The sequence below is a fragment of the Gracilinanus agilis genome, chromosome 4 (genome assembly GCF_016433145.1).
Source record: "Gracilinanus agilis isolate LMUSP501 chromosome 4, AgileGrace, whole genome shotgun sequence".
Taxonomy (NCBI): domain Eukaryota; kingdom Metazoa; phylum Chordata; class Mammalia; order Didelphimorphia; family Didelphidae; genus Gracilinanus; species Gracilinanus agilis.
This window is the reverse complement of record NC_058133.1, coordinates 136,948,781-136,967,381: the sequence shown is the minus strand read 5'-3', so window position 1 is coordinate 136,967,381 and position 18,601 is coordinate 136,948,781. Positions and strand designations below refer to the sequence as shown.

The following is an 18,601-nucleotide window of genomic DNA, read 5'->3' as shown; positions in this document are numbered from 1 at the left end:
TGGAGGGGATGTGGCAAAATTGGGACATTAATGCATTGCTGGTGGAGTTGTGAACTGATCCAGCCATTCTGGCTGGCAATTTGGAATCATGCTCAAAGGGCTATAAAAGAATGCCTGCCCTTTGAACCAGCCATACCATTGTTGGGTTTGTATCCCAAAGAGATCATAGATAAACAGACATGTACAAAAATATTTATAGCTGCGCTTTTTGTGGTGGCAAAAAACTGGAAAAGGAGGGTATGTCCTTCAATTGGGGAATGGCTGAACAAACTGTGGTATATGCGGGTGATGGAATACTATTGTGCTAAAAAGAATAATAAACTGGAGGAGTTCCAGGCGAACTGGAGAGACCTCCGGGATCTGATGCAGAGCGAAAGGAGCAGAGCCAAAAGAACATTGTACACAGAGACTGATATACTGTGGTAAAATTGAATGTAATGGGCTTCTGTACCAGCAGCAATGCAATGACCCAGGACAATTCTGAGGGATTTATGGTAAAGAATGCTACCCACATTCAGAGGAAGGACTGCAGGAGAGGAAACATATAAGAAAAGCAACTGCTTGAACGCATGGGTCGGGGCGGACATGATTGAGGGTGTGGACTCGAAACTACCACACCAATGCAACCACCAACAATTGGGAAATTGGTCTTGATCAAGGACACATGACAAAACCAGTGGAAAAGGGCGTCGGCCATGGGTGGTGGGAGTGCGGGGGGTGAAGGGGAAAATAGGAGCATGAAACATGTAATCATGTTAAAAATGATTATTAATAAATGTTAAAAAAAAAAAAAAGAGGGAATGAGGAGTGATTCCTTACCCTCAGACGTTCTACTGAATGTTTTTAGCTTTACTATAATTCCTTAAAGCCCAAGAGTAGGTAGAATAGAAAAAGAATTCTTCTTTTGGACCTTCTTGAATTCAGAAAACTACTTCTCATTAGTACTAATGTGCTGTGTAATCTCCAAACCTAAATTATCCTAGTTCTAATATACTCTACTATCATCATTTAAAGAATCCACTGAGCGTAGACAAGTTAGCCTATTTTCACTTTTTGGTTCCTATTCACCATTTGGCAGAAGTATAAAAGATGATTTTATGACCAAAAGGAAGAAAATAAGGAACTTGAATAATTAGTATGTATTTTTCTATAGCACCTACTTTAAATGTGTATAAAAATTAGACAAGTTATATCTATAGAATATAGAATTCTGTATTATGTAGAATAATTGATAACAATCAAAATCTTTCATTGTGTCATGTCATCTACTATTAGGCTCAATAAAATGAATGGAGAAGGAGAAGCTAAGTGACTTAGTAGATTGAGAGCTAGGCCTAGAGATGGGAGTTCCTGGTTTCAAATTTGGCCTCAGACATTTCCTAGCTGTATATTGTTGGGCTTAATCTCATTGCTTAGCCCTTATTGCTCTTCTGCCTTGGAACCACAGTATTGATTCTAAGACAGAAGGTAAGAGTTTGTTTGTTTTTTTTTTTTTAATGAATAGAGGAATGTGTCTTTTCCAACAACATTAATAATTATAAATGCATTATTCAGTTAGTCACTTGCCTCTTAAGTGTACTCTGCCAAAATATTATGGATTTTCCTCACCCACCTATCCATAGCATTCTGAATTTGAGATCTACTTAAGTAGACCTAAAAACATTACATATATGAGGCAATTTCTTGGGCACTATGCAAAATTACTGTAATTTAATCCTATTCACATTTTTTACCACTTTTTTTTCAAAAGCACATTGCCTCTCATTCACAGAAGTGAAAATAATTTTCCTTTGACAGATTAATTGATCCTTTTTAAGTTTTAAAACTTCTGATACATCTATAAATTCACTTTAAACATGCATAGAAAATTTTTAGACAGTTGAAGGAGCCTAATTTAATTTTAAGCAAGTTTTTTAACTTAATAATTTGCAAACAATTATAATGTATCTGATATGAAGGATAAAAATGAAATATTTTAATGTGATATTAACCAGACAATATCTAAAATTATATTATTGATATAACATCATTTTCACTTTTTGAATCTTTTATCTATTTTTTTAGTGTTTAAGTCAGTAATAGTATTAATGTCAGAATCCAATCAACAGCAGAAAATACCATTTACAACCCTTAAAATTCCATGTGAGACTAGCTGCAAGATCCTTAACACACTTTTATTTATTTATTTTTTGGTTTTGAATATTTTCCCATGGTTAATATTTCATGTTCTTTCCCTCTCCTCATACCCCCCTAGCCCCCCACCTTAGCTGACACACAAATCCACTGGGTTTTACATGTGTCATTGATTAAGACCTAATTCCATATTGTTTATAGTTGGACTAGAGTTATCGTTTAGTATCTACATCCCCAATAATATTCCTATCAGGCTATGTGATCAAGCAGTTATTTTTCTTCTGTGTTTCTATTCTCACAGTTCTTTCTCTGAGTATGGCTAGTTTTCTTTCTCATAAGTCCCTCAGCCTTGCTCTGGATCCTTGCATTGCTGCTTACAGAGAAGTCCGTTATGTTTGATTGTACCACAGTATGTCAGCCTCTGTGTATAATGTTCTCCTGGTTCTGCTCCTTTTGCTCTGCATCAATTCCTGGAGGTTATTCCAGTTCACATGGAATTCCTCCAGTTCTTTATTCCTTTGAGCACAATAGTATTCCATCACCAACAGATACCACAGTTTGTTCAGCCATTCTCCAATCTAAGGACATTCCCTCATTTTCCAATTTTTTGCCACCACAAAGAGCGCAGTTATAAATATTTTTCTACAAGTCTTTTTCCTTATTGTCTCTTTGGGGTATAATCCAAGCAGTGCTATGGCTGGATCAAAAGACAGATCGTTATATAAAGCCCTTTTAGCATAGTTCCAAACTGCAATCCAGAATGGTTGGATCAGTTCACAACTCCACCAGCAATGCATTAATGTCCCAATTTGGCCACATCCCCTCCAACATTCATTACTCTCCCCTGTTGTCATTTTAGACAATCTGTTAGGTGTGAGGTGATACCTCAGAGTTGTTTTGATTTGCATTTCTCTAATTATTAGAAATTTAGAACACTTTCTCGTGTGCTTATTGATAGTTTTGATTTCTTTATCTGAAAATTGCCTATTCATGTCCCTTGCCTATTTATCGATTGGGGGATGGCTTGATTTTTTTGTACAATTGATTTAGCTCCTTGTATATTTGAGTAATTAGCCCTTTTTCTGAGTTTTTTATATCAAAAATTTTTCCCAATTTGTTGCTTCCCTTCTAATTTTGGTAGCATTGGTTTTGCCTGTAAAAAACCTTTTAGTTTAATGTAGTCAAAATTATTTATTTTACATTTTGTGATTTTTTTTCTAACTCTTGCTTAGTTTTAAAATCTTTCCCTACCCATAGATCTGACATGTATACTATTCTGTGCTCACCCAATTTACCTATAGTTTCCTTCTTTATATTCAAGTCATTCACCTATTCTGAGTTTATCTTGGTATACAGTGTGAGATGTTGATCTAGGCCCAATCTCTCCCATATTCTTTTCCAATTTTCCCAGCAGTTTTTGTCAAATAGTGGATTTTTGTCCCCAAAGCTGGGTTCTTTGGGTTTATCAAAGACTGTCTTGCTGAGGTCTCTTACCCTTAATGTATTACACTAATCCTCCCTTCTGTCTCTTAACCAATACCATATTGTTTTGATAACTACTGCTTTATAATACAGTTTAAGGTCTGGTACTGCTAGACCACCTTCTTTCATGTTTTTTTTCATTATTTCCCTTGATATCCTTGGTCTTTTGTTCTTCCAAATGAACTTTGATATAGTTTCTTCTAATTCAGTAAAAAAGTTTTTTGGTAGTTTGATAGGTGTAGCACTAAATAGGTAAATTCATTTGGGTAGGATGGTCATTTTTATTATGTCAGCTCATCCTACCCATGAGCCCTCAATGTTTTTCCAGTTGTTTAGCTCTAGTTTTAATTGTGTGGAAAGGGTTTTGTAGTTGTGTCCATATGATTCCTGTGTTTGTCTTGGCAGATAGATTCTCAAGTATTTTATATTGTCTAGGGTGATTTTTAAATGGAATTTTTATTTCTTGAAAAATTTCTTTTAATATGGTGTCCAAATTTCTATTAATTTCTGATTTTTCAGGAAGACCAATGATTCTCAAATTGTTTCTTCTAGACCTATTTTCTTGATCTGTCATCATCTCAGTAAGATATTTCATGTTTCCTTCTATTTTGTCATTCTTTTGACTTGACTTTATTAGTTCTTGCTGTCTTGCGAGATCATTGGCTTCTACTTGCCCAATTCTGGTCTTTAGAGACTGGTTTTCTGCTATAATCTTTTGATTTTCCTTTTCGGTTTGGTCTATCCTGTTTTCCAGCTGTTTAATTTTGGTCTCCAATTTGCTTGTCAATTCTTTTGATTTGGGGACATTTTTCTCCAATTTGGAGTTTCTGTCTTTTAAACTGTTAATTTCCTTTTGAGCTATTTCCTACTTTTCTTGCCAAATCTCTTCCATCTTATGATCTCAGATTTGAACTCTTCAAGAGCTTGTGACCAATTTTCATTTTTTTGGGAAGGTTTGGATTTGATTTCTTGTTTGCTGTCTGCTCTGTTATCTGGATTTTTTCTATGTAAAAGTTATTGAGTGTTAAAGCTTTCTTCTTGATCTTTCTCTTTGGAGGTTCTTGAGCATGGCTTGCCATTATTATTATGCTGTTTGTCTTTCTCAGTCAGAAGTCTGGGTGAGGCAGGCAGGCTATCTGACTATTGAGCTGTGGAGCAGTTTTTGCCTGAGTCACAGTGCAGTGCTGCCCCTCTCAGCTTTATCCTTGTGCCCACAACTGCGCTCTTTAGGCTCCTGGGGTCTCAAGTCTAACTGTTCTCAGGGTCAGGCCTCCTGGTGGTCCCCTTGCTTGCTCCTCCACCCGAGGCTCCTTTAAGAGTCTCAGGGGGCTGCTTCCACAGTCAGGTACCTCTCTGCACTGGGTCCCCACCCAAGGTCTGCACCCAGGGTCTATGCTGAAAGTCTGCGTTCTTTAGCCTCTTGGGGTCTTAAGTCTTGCTGCTCTCAGGAGCAGGCCCTGGTGACCCCAGGTAGCTGCCAAGGACTTAATGGGTGCCCCAAACTTGCTCTAACTCTTGTGGCTGGCTTTGGCCACTGGAGGTGGGGTGGGTTGGGGGAGGGGGTTGCTCAGCTCGCCTTTTAGTGAGAGCTGTTTCACCCCCTTATGGCATGGAAATGCCCAAATCCCACGTACCTTCAATGCTGCACCCTGTTGTGGGGTCCCTTCATTCATATGGATTTGGTTTTTGTGTCCTTTTGAGGAGTCATATTTATGTGGATTAAGAGAGATTAAGCAGCTGCTTCTACTCTGCAGCCATCTTAACCCGGAAGTCTCTAACATTTCCACTTTAGCTTAAAAGCATAACATATCCTGATGTCCTTTCCACTAATTCTTAGGAATAACAAGTTAAAAACTCATTTCAGACTTTGGCCCAGATATTTGTTTAGAAAGGGCACCAATCTGAAAGTCAGAAAAAAGAAATTGTAGGCTCTGTCCTATCACTTCATCACTGAGCTTTCTCAAACCCTCTCTCTTTTCAGCTTCGTTGTTTCTAAAATGAGCAACTTGGCCAGGCAGGCTTAAGGATGTCTTTAGTTCCATCATGTGCAATTTTCAGTATAATGAGTGAATGGCAAAAAGCTAGTGCCTCTCATGGATGCGGCTATTGGCACACTACACAGAGCACCAGCTCTGGAGTCAGGAAGAACTGAACTCAAATCTGGCCCCAGACACTTAATAGTTGTGTGACCCAGGGCAAGTCATTTAATTGCTGCTTGCCTTAGTTTTTACTCATCTATAAAACAGGATAATAATAGCACAACAGGGTTTTTGTGAAGCTCAAATAGGAGAATAATCTGTTTGGGGGTCAGGGAGTGGAGTTTAGCACAGTGCCTGACACATAATTGACACTATATAAATATTTATGCCTTTCTCTTTCACCCCCCAAAACTTTTCTGAATTTATTATCTACCTCAAGATTAAAATCTCTGTGGGGGAAAAAAAAGAGGAACATTACATCTTCCTTACTTTTTACTTCCTTTAATGGTAAAGAATAATATGTAAAAGAGAAGGGGACTAGAATTTGCTTTATGGCCTTAATTTTTAAATTTTCAGTATTATTATTCCTTTCTTGTTTTGATAAGTCTAAGAATTGTGCTGAGATAAAAACGAGAATCCTCTTTTATTTCTCTAAATAATCTTTCTCAGGTCTTATCTAGTCAATTATATAGATAAAACTGTCTGTTGGTTGGAAAGGCTATTATACTACATAGAAGAAAAATCAAAATCCCCAAATCTATTCTTAATCTTTTCCTCAAAAATGATGGTGTTTAGTTAGTTTTGGAAAGAATGGAGGACTAATTCAGTTGTAAAATCTGCCTTGACTATTACTATATAGACAAATTAATGGAGACATTAGAGACTTTTTAGCTACCCTATTTCTAGTTTAAAAAAAGGTAAACTGCAATTAATTTTTAATTTAATAAGTATGCAAATTTCACCTGCCTCATATATCACTGCCTATAAACTTAAGAAACATGTTATTTGATCTTGGTACTATAAAATATAGTCATTTTACTATACAAGTTAAAATTTGAAAGTGTTTTTTAACTTTGCCCCTGAAACTAGCTTCTGGTTTGGTTTTTCTGTCAAAAAAATTACAAATATATAAACATATGTAAAAGATAGGTTTTTAAAGTCAACCCTGAGAAAAGAATAGAAGAGCAAAGATACGAAAGATGTGATAGCACTGAACTTGTACTCTGGAGAGGCTTGGATATGAATCCTAGCTGATACTGAGTGGCCAATTAATCCCAGTTGAGTTGTTCAATGTTTCAAGCTTCAGATCCCCTCTTGCTAAAATGGGATGAATAATATGTGCACTCCATCCTCCACAACATTGTTGGAAGGAATGAACACTTCAGAAACCTAAGAACATGACCAAAACTTAACCTGTAAATAGCTAATAATAAACTGAACATTTAACTCATAGAAATCATCCTTTGTAATTGTCAGAATTAGTCTAAAATATTTGAACTTTCTTAATTTGCTTTCCTTTCCAAGATTAAGTTAAAGAAGAATTCATAAATATTGCTGTTTTCTTAAGGAACTTTTCTGGTATGCTATGAATAATATATGAAGTTATAGAATATTATAGGGATAGGGTCTGGACCTGTGATTTCATTGACATAAGGAACTTCCACATGAGGAAATTCTCACTGTCAATGTAGGTTAGCACCTTTTATTTTATTTTTAACTCAAAGATAATTTATTTTCCTAGCAAATGTAATAACAATTTTCAGCATACATTTTGTGGAATTATAAGATCTAAATTGTCTCCTCAGAGATGGTAAGCAATTTGATCTGGATTATACAAGTATTATAAAAAACATGCTTCCATATTCTTCCATATTGGTAATTGTTATAAGAGGATACTCATTTAAAACCCAAACCCTAAAATAAAACTGTAAGTAAACTAAAGTGAAGGATAGTATGCTTTGATCTGCATATGACCCCAATGGTTCTTTCTCTGGAGGATTGATAACATTCTTTGTCATAAGTCCTTCAGAATTGTCCCAGATCACTGTATTGCTGAGAGTAGCTAAATCTTTCACAGTTGATCATCCCACAATATTGCTGTTACTGTATACAATGTTCTTCCTGTTCTATTTATTTCACTCTGAATTAGTTCACATAGATCTTTCCAGCTTTTTCTGAAATCATCCTTCTTATTTCTTTTAGCACAATAGTATTCTATCACCAACATGTACTGCAATTTGTTCAGCCATTCCCCAATTGATGGATATCCCCTCAATTTCCAATTCTTTGAGATTAACACCTTTTCTGCAACTTTTCTTGGAGAATTGCTTAGTGAACTTGGAAGTTAAGTGATTTAAATATGTATTTGAAGCAGGACTTGAACTCAAGTCTTCCATATACCTAAACCAGCTTTCTGTCCACTGTACCTTACTACCTTTTGTAACCAATAAAGAAATAACTAAAAAATAGAAAATGTAGGTGAGTATGCTAAGGAAATAAAGAAACACATTTTATCTCTATTTAAGATGACAATCTAAAAAATGATGCAATTACTTTATCACAAATTAACTATCAACATATGCTCTTTTTTCCATTTGTTTTCAGCCAAAGGCTCACCAGTTAGTAGTAAAATCGTTTAACACTCCTACAAAATGTAATCAGTGCACATCTCTGATGGTTGGTTTGATAAGACAAGGCTGTGCTTGCGAAGGTAAGAATGAAGAGAAAGGAAAATGGGAATTTAGATTCATATTTTATGTTGAGCGTTATTCTTCAAATAATTTTATTCTGCTAAAATGCTAAAGATAAGATTTTTGCTTAAATCATTTATTTCATTTTTTTGTAATTCATAAATTTTGGAAGCAATTATCTTAATTTGCTGAATAAACATCTGTTTTAACCTATTTGTTACTTAGGGAAATAGAAAGATAATTCTTGATAACTAAAAATTCTTTTTTTTTAAGAGTTATGTTTAACTTCCTCTGTTTTAACACCAGTGGGAAAAATAATAGTATGGGAGCCACATGCCTTTGTGGCATAGGAAAAAACAAAAGCTTTCTTTTAATCTCTTTAATACTCCTTTCGAATTTAACTTGACCTATATTTAATTTTTTTAGATTAACTAGTGTTAAAAGGACATGGTATAATATATGTTCAGATGGACTGTGTTTTTCACTGTGCCATAAATTACATTTTTATAAATGATTTTGTTAGAAACATTTTGCTTATGAAAGTCCATTGAATAACACTTTGGGATTAGATAAAATTTATTTGTCTTAGGGTCAGTTTTTTCCCCTTATGAATACCTCTGAAATTATAATGGAATTTAGCAGAAGAAAAATAATTATTTTGTAACATTGTAAAGTACATTTATTTCATAGGCAACTCTTTAAAATATTTTCTTTTTTTAAATGTTACCTACACATTGATGATAGACATATCTTAACAGCTATAATAATTGTTACTAATTGACATTTTAAACTATTCTATTTCAGATATATTATGACCTAAGTTTTCACTTATAGTATTCAGTCAGTTAAGCATTAAGAACCTACTGTATGCTCATTCTGTTACAGTTTGTATGCATTGTATATTATTGAAAATTATGCTGCCAGGTTAGAAATTATCTATTTAGAATGAATAAGCCAGATGTGGTAGTACATGCCTCTGTGATTCTCATTGCTGAGAGTCTGAGTTTGGTGGCAGTCTTCTTGAGCTCATGAGTTATAAGCCACATTATACCATTCTGATTGCATATATGCAATAAATATCAGCACTAAGTTGAGCATTGATGTGATGAGCCTCCAGGAGCCAGAAAGTCACCAGATTGACCAGGAAGGGGCAAACCTGCCCAACTTGGAAAAAAAAACAGATTAAGACTGTTCTCTTCAGGAGTAGGATTGGGGCTATGAGTAGGCCCTAAATATCTAGCCTTGGCAAGATGGGAAGACCTATTTAAAATTAAAAACAAAAGAAGAATGAACAATTAATGGAACACAAACTAGATTTGCTGTGTATTTCCTTTCTTTATTTCTAAATTAATTACTAAGAGAATGTTGCTTCAGAAACTCATGTTCCAATTGTGAAAATTGCATCACTGATTTTGAAGTTAAATTCATTTTTGCCATACACATTTCTATGACAGTGGCATTCCTATGTAGAAATAGAGTATTTTTTCTCTACATGCATCAAGTTATGAATAGGTCATATAAATCTGAGATTTATATGACATATGAGAGTCATTTTAGATTTTAGCTTTGTAAAATATGTTTGTAATCACTTTAACAAGATGTGTAATAAATATTATTAGGAATATTGTTGTCCACTTCTAATAAGTTACATTGAAATCCTTATTAATAAGTAAATATATCATTTTCAGAAAACCATTAATTAACCAGTTATTTAAAACGATCAAGCTAAAAACAGAAATGAGCAATGTACTTAGGACAGTATTGTTTACATACTAGGAATGTTATAAATATTTGCTGGTTAAATTAATAAATGAATTATCACAGAAATCATTTTGCTTTTCTTTTTTTTCTTTTAATAAGTTTGTGGATTCTCGTGTCATGTTACCTGTGCAGACAAAGCTCCAGCATTTTGCCCAATTCCTCCTGAACAAACAAAAGCCCCTCTGGGTATAGACCCACAAAAAGGAGTTGGAACAGCATATGAAGGCCATGTGAGGGTAAGTGCCATTGGCTTGGGGGAAACATGTTACAATATGCTTTTTAATTATTGATTAAAATTTAAGTCACATTCTACCTATTTTTGCTCAGTACTTTTCAGGGTTATCAGGTGACCCAAACTGGCATTTGAGTTTCTGTGTTTTCTTTTCAGAGGAGAAATATGAAAGAGAAAAGTGATGTTGTTGAATACCTGATGCCTAACATGGCTCATTCAATATTTAAATAACTTGTTCTTTTCATTGTTTTAGTCTTTTCTGTGTTTGTGTTGCAAATATGAAAAAAGGCAAAACTACAACTAGCCATATATTCACCTGGGGCAGTAAATATGAAGGGGTAGGCCAGGGCTTTCCTCAAGGATGGCTGTGGGAAGAATATACGCCCCAGACAGGGATTGGTGAATTGACCTCTAGTAAGAGAATGTATACCATGAAGACACCTCAGAGTTTCTTCTCTATTGAAAGTCAGCTACCTAGAAAAAGTGTTTTGCCACTACAGAGTGTGGATCTGGGAACTGGAGAAAAGAAGACCTGTGATGGGGTAAGGAGAAAAAGACTGCTGCAGTTGGCAGGGCAGAGTTGGGCAGGAAAAGAGGCACCCCAGTAAAATTCTGTCAGCACATTTTAAATTCCACATCCTAGGAACAATGAAAGGTGATACTGAATTTTGATTATCTTTACATATGCACTTGATGAATCTGTGTTTGACATTTTTATTTTCTTTTTTTTTTTTTTAATCAAATTTAAAGATCCCTAAACCAGCTGGAGTGAAGAAAGGCTGGCAGCGAGCTTTGGCTGTGGTTTGTGATTTCAAACTCTTCCTTTATGACATAGCTGAAGGAAAAGCGTCCCAACCCAGTGTCATCGTCAGTCAAGTCATTGATATGCGGTAAGTTGGGAAGTGTAATAAGGCATATTGACCCTTTAACAAATACCCCTAACAGAAGGTGAAAGTGTTTTTCATCACAAGAAAATAGTAATACAAGATATACTTAATAAGACTCATTGATCATTTCTATTTGTTTATGTTTTTAATTATAAATACTAACTAAATATGTATTACGTTATAGAACCTGATAAAATAATACTTATTTGGAAAAACAAAAGGCTCTCTCACTTTCAAAATCAAATATAAAATCTTCTTTAGCATTCAAACCCTTCATCATCTCAATTATGGTCGAAGTCCCATCCTACCTTTCTAGTCTTCTTATACTCCTTTTCACATACTCTGCAGTCCAGTGATGCTGGCCTCTGCTATTCCTTAGAGAGAAAAATCCATCTCCAGACTCTGGTCATTCTCACTGTCTGTTCCTGGTGACTGGAGCTTAGCTCTTTCCTCTTCTTCACCTCCTTAGTTCCTTCAAATCCCAGCTAAAATCCTCCCTTTTACATCAAGCCTTTCCTGGTCTCCATTGATGCTTCCCTCTTTTGATTATGTCTAGTTTATCCTTTATATATCTTTTTTATACATTGTTGTTTACAGGTTATCTCCTTCATTAGACTATGAGCTCCTTGAAGGCAGAAACTGTTATTTATTTGCTTTTTTATCTATCACTAGCACTTAGCACAATGAGTGGCATAGAATAGGAACTTAATAAATGCTTATTGACTGACAGAGGAGCTGTGAACTTAGTAGAACTATTATGATAATAATTTGGTATGAGACAAATTAAGTGGCTGAAATGTCTATACCCTTTGATCCAGAGATTCTATTACTAGGCATATAACCCAAGGGAGCCATTGATAAGATGAAAAACCCTAAAAATAGCAAGATTTTTATGGCAGCATTTTTTGTGGTAATAGAGACTTTGAAATAAAGCAGATGCTCATAGACTAGCAATGGCTAAATCATGGTACAGGAATGAGTTGTAATATTTTGCTGTAAGAAATAGCTAATCTAATGAATACAGTGAAGAATGAAAAGATTCACATCAGTTGATACAGATTGAAATAAGAGGAGCCATGAAAACAATATGCATGACTACAACAATGTAAATTTAAAAAATCATTGAAGAATCAAAAGTAAATGTTTCCAAATTTCATAAAACAATTATGGCCCAAAAGAAAAGATATGAAAAGGTACTCCTACTTTATTCCTCTACAGAGGACTATGGAATATGGCATTTATTTTCAGACTTTTTTCAATGTATTGATCAGTTTTACTGATTTTTTTTTCTTCTCTTTATTTCTTTTAAAAAAAAAATACCACACATTGCTTGTTATATGAAATAGCTCACGGGCAATGGGTGAGATACTCGGAATAATCTTGCATTACAGGGATTAGAGTTTAAGAGCACAGTGCCCCCACAATCTGGAAAATCTGCACAAATTTTTTGTCCCTCCCTTTGTGCTAGAGAAAAAGTATGAATTTTTTTCTCTTATGAAGTGTTTACAATAAATGCATTTGTGAGTTGCTAAACTTTTTAAGATAGCTCTACATTTCTACACTTTGTGTGTTGTCTACTGGCTTTCATATTCTTTTTGAAAACCATAACTTTTTATTTATTTTAACTTTAAAAAAGTGGTCATGTATATTTATGGTATTAAAAGATAAAATATGCTGATATTATACAATGCTATACATTTATTTTATACATTTCTGAGTTTCTTAATTTTTCCTGTCGTCTGATGGCCATCACTTGTTGCTTGTAGCTTCTATTAAAACTCTCAAAAAATTCCTGTTTAGTTTCTTATACCAACCAGCAAAATGTCAAAACCAAGATGAGGGAAATCATGATGTGGAAAAGATTCCTATATATCAATAAAAATGTGTTTTAAAATAATGGAGCCTATTCAGGCACATTACTCTCACTAAAAAAAAATCATTGCTAACAATATTTTTAAGAAGAGCAAAAATGGCTTTTGTCTCTTTAAAAATAAAGCATTTCCAAAAAAAAAAGGAAAAGACATTCTGTCATGTCTTAAAGATTATCATAAAAAGATTTCATCCTGAAGAAATGTAGCCAAAAATTCAGTAAAATCTCACTAAGAGATTATTTCAGTCTTACATTTTAAGTAATTTTAGTTCATAACATACAGTCTGGCTTTCCTATCTATTTGGACCATCTAAAAGGTATTTAAAGGACAGTGGGATTTTTCTTTAATAATGGAAAAAGTGTTTTGTTTTTTATTTAAAGGATGAATTCTATGAGAAAAGTTAAGCAAATAAAACTTTTAGCTTTGCAGGTTCTCTGGTGAGGAATTATTATTGCCTTTCTTATGAAATCTATGTCTTCAAAGCTAATAGTTATTTCCAGTTCAGGGTAATATTGCACTACTTAACAAAATATTTTGCCTACTACCTACCAGTTTAATTAGAAAAAATAAAAATTGTTTTAAAATCATATTTGAGTATTTCTTTTCATCATACAATTCAGTTTTGAAACTACTACTTGCACTTATCTAGGTATTTGTTTAGATATGAATAAACAATAAATAAATTTAAAAATAAAATAAACAATAAGAAAAACTAGTAACTCACTAGTAACTTTAACTGTTTTACCTTTTCAGGGATGAAGAGTTTTCCGTGAGTTCAGTTTTGGCTTCTGATGTTATTCATGCAAGCCGAAAGGATATCCCTTGTATCTTTAGAGTAAGTGTATGTACAAGGATATGCTCACTGATATCTAAATATTTCACCTGAACATATATTATGTCTATGTCTAGATTGTAAGCTTCCAGAATACAGAGATGAAGTTACAGTATTGCATATAAGAGAAGGCTGAGATACCCAACTCCTATTTTGCTTCTGTTTTCAACTTCTAAATAGTGTGATCTTTGGACTGGGAAGGACAAAACAAAAATGAATGATAGAGAGTTAGTAACCATGATAAACAGGAAGGTAGTAAGAGGGACTAGCTATATTTGATTAGTTTAAGCAAGAATTATATCATAGGGGACTGAAAATAGTGACAGGTACAATTTCTGAACCAACATCAAAATGAAAAGTCACAAGAATCAGTGAGCTATATTAGGATTGAAAAATGGCAAACATCTTCATAAAAAGAAAGAAAATGGACTTTGAAAACTACGGCTAGTGAGCTTGACTTAATTCCTACCAGAATTCTAAAATGTAGTATTCTTTAAATTTGGTTCAGTAATGCAGTTCCTCATATACTGATGTCAATAAATAAGTCAACAAATACTTTTTCTTTTCCATGTATTAAAGACAACTGCTTTAGAACAAGTAGAAAAGAAATATAATCCCTGTCCTCAAGGAGCTTATATTCTAATGAAGGAAGTCAGTATATTAAAGGAAACAGAAAATTGGGAGCAGGATATGGAAATCTCATGTGGAGTTGTAGTGGTAAAATCCAGACAGTGAGAAGCAGAGCTTGAAGGGGAATGAAAGGCTTATTTTGGCCTTTACTCAAAATGCAATTTTCAGGAAGAAGTCACCAATGAGAAAGAAGGATCCCAAGTCAAAAGTGAGAAAGGGGAATATATTTTTTCCAGGGTAAAAATATAGAGAGGTGTTTGATTATGTAGAATAGATTGTGACATGTCTGAAAATAATTTGAAAGTCTTAATGGGCCCCAAAATCAATATGATTCAGTGGTATGATATGTAACCAAAATAGACGCGATCTCAGATTTCATTAAGAAAGGCACTGAATCTAAGTCTAGGCAAGTGAGGGTTCTGCCATCATCAAACCAATTTTAGAGTATTGTGTTCATTTCTGGTCACCACGCTTTATAAAGGATGTTAATAAATCAGAGAATGTCCTGAGGAGAGTAACTAGAATGATAAAAAGACCTTAAGATCATGCCTTCTAATAGTATCAATCAATAAGTGCTTAATATGTGCCAGGCACAGTGCTAAGAGCTAGAGATACAAAAGATAGGCCCTGCCCCCAAAGAGCTTACAAACTAGTGGCGTCTGAGATAGCATGCAAACAAATATACAGTGCAAGCAAAGATAAATAGGAAGTGATTAACAGAAGAAAGGCTTTTAGGAAAAGGCAAAATTTTATTTGGGACTTAAAGGAAATTAGCGAAGTCTGTAGCCAGAGCAGAGGAAGGAGAATATGCCAGGTATGAAAGATAGCCAGAGAAGATGCCCAAGCAGAGGGATAGAGTGTCTTGTTCATGGCATAATCAGGAGGTCAGTGGCACTGGATTGAGTACATGAAGAGGGTTAAGGATGAGAAAAGTCAAAAGTTTGGAGGGAGCTAGGTTATAAAGGGCTTTGACTGCTGAGCAGGAAATTTTGTATTGGATCTTGGCAGCAAGAGGGAACCACTAGAGTTTATTAAGTAGTGGGATGAGAATAAAAAATAAAGTGAACATTATAGCTTTCTTCAAGTATTTAGAGGGCAGTCTTGTAGAAGTCAAATAGTCAATGACCATCCATTTATTTAGCATTTATTAAGTGACCAGCACATTGCTAAACGCTAGGGAAATAAAGTCAAAACAGGGGCCTTGCCTTCAAGGAGTTCACATTTTAATGAGGCAGGCAACTTGCAAATAATTCTGTAAATATAATATACATATGTTGTAAATGGGAAGGAATATCTAGGAGAAAGGGACACAATGGGACAGGAAATGAATATGGCAAAGGCCTACTGGGAAAAGTTGGGAAATGAGCTGAGTCTAGAAGCCCGGGAAGCTAGGAAGTAGAAGTGAGGAAGAACATTTCATGCTGGAAGACAGTGTCTTTTTCACCTAGATACTAATGCAAAGTGATCTAACGTTCATTATAATCTAAATTATGAATGTACAACAGCCAGAGAATATATGTTGCTGAACATTTCTGATATTTTTTTTAACACACTACAAATTAGTGCCAGCTTACTCACTATTGTTTAGTGAGACTATCAAGTACCTCCACAGGAGAAAGCAGTTTAATACTAGAAGTCTCTCACCTTTGCTTTTGGCATGGATTCTTATGCTGACAATAAGTTATATTTTTAATGAGAAACAACTTAACTGTATTGATGATGTCATTAATAAAAAGATATGTTAATGGCTGTAACTTATGCTCCTTTTTTCCTATGTGAGAAACTAAGCTAGAGGAAAAGTACTTTTTTTTTAATGTATTAACAATCCATAAAATTTTTTTAGGTAACAGCTTCTCAGCTTTCTGCATCAAGTAACAAATGTTCAGTCCTGATGTTAGCAGATAGTGAGAATGAGAAGAGCAAATGGGTGTGTTTACTGAATGAACTACACAGAATTTTGAAGAAGAATAAACTTAAGGACCGTTCAGTCTACATCCCCAAAGAGGCCTATGACAGCACTCTCCCTCTCATTAAAACAACCCAAGCAGCAGCCATCATAGGTGGGAATTATCCAATTACATTCAATCCTTTTTCTATCAGTGAAAATACTTAACTTTCACAATTGTTTTTTTCTTCTGTGGCAGACCATACAATAGTATCATAGGCAATATTTTTCATTTCAAATCATATGTGTATGAAGAGTCTAATCTCTCACATCCCCACCTCATACTTAGACTCTGGTTACCTTGCTTAACAAGTTTTGAAAGGTTCAGTAGATCTTCACAGGCTGTGTGATGTGGTACAAATCACTTAACCTCTTTCAGCCTGTTTCCTTATTTGTAAAATGAAGATAAAAATAACACCTAACTTAAAGGGTTTGGGAGAGGATCAAATGAGATGATATATGAGAAGTGCTTTATAAGCCTTAAAACACTATGTAAATATCAGCTGTTATCATCTATCCAATCCATATTGGCTAAATAAAATTAGTTCTGAATTATCCTGTAGAACTGTATTGTTTTTCACATTGTGTCCCCATTAAGCCAAAAAAATGGAACTGAAAATGAACTCAGATCTCTAATAAATTGGTTTTTTTCTGCTTATAAATAATATTTTAGAGGGCAGCTGGGTGGCTCAGTGAATTGAAAGCCATGCTTAGAGATGGGAGATTCTAGGTTCAAAACTGGCCTCAGACACTTCCCAGCTATGTGACCCTGGGCATGTCACTTGACCCTCATTGCCTAGCCCTTACCGCTCTTCTGACACAGTATTGAGTCTAAGGCAGAAGGTAAGGGCTTAATAAGCAAATAAATAAATGAGTAAATGAATGAATAAATGTTATTTTAGCTGGTAAGGAAGCATATCTTCCTAATTGTTCAAGAAAGTATTGGTAAAGGTTTTTTTTTGTTTTTTTTTTTTTTTTTTTTAACCCTTGTACTTCGGTGCATTGTCTCATAGGTGGAAGATTGGCAAGGGTGGGCAATGGGGGTCAAGTGACTTGCCCAGGGTCACACAGCTGGGAAGTGGCTGAGGCCGGGTTTGAACCCAGGACCTCCTGTCTCTAGGCCTGACTCTCACTCCACTGAGCTACCCAGCTGCCCCCTTGGTAAAGGTTTTTTTAGCAGTGATCAGATTTTTGACCTTTTAATCATTGCCTTTTTTTTTAACCCTTACCTTCCATCTTAGAATCAATACTGTGCATTGGCTCCAAGGCAGAAGAGTGGTAAGGGTAGGCAATGGGGGTCAAGTGACATGCCCAGGGTCACACAGCTAGGAAGTGTCTGAGGTCAGATTTGAACCTAGGACTTCCTGTCTCTAGGCCTGGCTCTCAATCCACTGAGCTACCCAGCTGCCCCCAATCATTGTTTTTTGAGACAGGTAATAATACTGCTTTTCTTGAAAGGAAAATGAATAGTGTAAATGAATTATTATCATGAATTTCTGTTTTATATGCTACATTAGCAATTCTTATTAACCTTTATTTTTATCTTAGGTGCCTTTACTTATATTAGTACACTTATCTAATTTACCCTACTAACTTCAAGTAGTATCTACTGTGTAAGAATTCTTGACCTTTTATTTATGTATCATAGATCATGAAAGGATTGCTCTGGGAAATGAAGAAGGATTATTTGTTGTTCACGTCACAAAAGATGGTAAGGAAAAACTTAACTATATTGAGATAACTTTAAACCATATGTGTCAGGAAAAAGAGGAAACTACCAATAATACAATTTTGTCCTTTGTTTATTTTATTCATGAATTTTAAAAAATTTTTTATTAAAACCCTTACCTTCCATCTTAGAATCAATTCTGTGTATTGGTTCCAAAGCAGAAGAGTGGTAAGAGTAGGCAATGGGGGTCAAGTGACTTGCCCAGGGTCACACAGCTGGGAAGTGTCTGAGGCCAGATTTGAACCCAGGACCTCCCATCTCTAGGCCTGGCTTTCAATCCACTGAACTACCCAGCTGCCTCCTATTCATGAATTTTTATGCCACTTTAGATAATGTTTCTAATTTTCACTGCTCCATATTTCCCGTAGTGTCTAAAACTCTAGTTCCCTTTCTTATATTATTATCACTAATAATTAGAATTAAGTGCCTA

At 34.8% G+C, this 18,601-nt stretch overlaps 1 protein-coding gene across 1 annotated transcript in view; it reads left to right on the top strand.

Annotated features, from left to right (window-relative positions):
- LOC123247970 (serine/threonine-protein kinase MRCK alpha-like) overlaps positions 1 to 18,601 on the top strand; it is a 426,637-nt gene that overhangs the window by 385,859 nt on the left and 22,177 nt on the right. The window contains exons 26-31 of the mRNA XM_044677091.1: positions 8,199 to 8,304; positions 10,145 to 10,281; positions 11,028 to 11,167; positions 13,789 to 13,870; positions 16,341 to 16,557; positions 18,091 to 18,153. Of these exons, the coding sequence (XP_044533026.1) occupies positions 8,199 to 8,304; positions 10,145 to 10,281; positions 11,028 to 11,167; positions 13,789 to 13,870; positions 16,341 to 16,557; positions 18,091 to 18,153 (745 nt within the window). The remainder of the gene's footprint in view (positions 1 to 8,198; positions 8,305 to 10,144; positions 10,282 to 11,027; positions 11,168 to 13,788; positions 13,871 to 16,340; positions 16,558 to 18,090; positions 18,154 to 18,601) is intronic.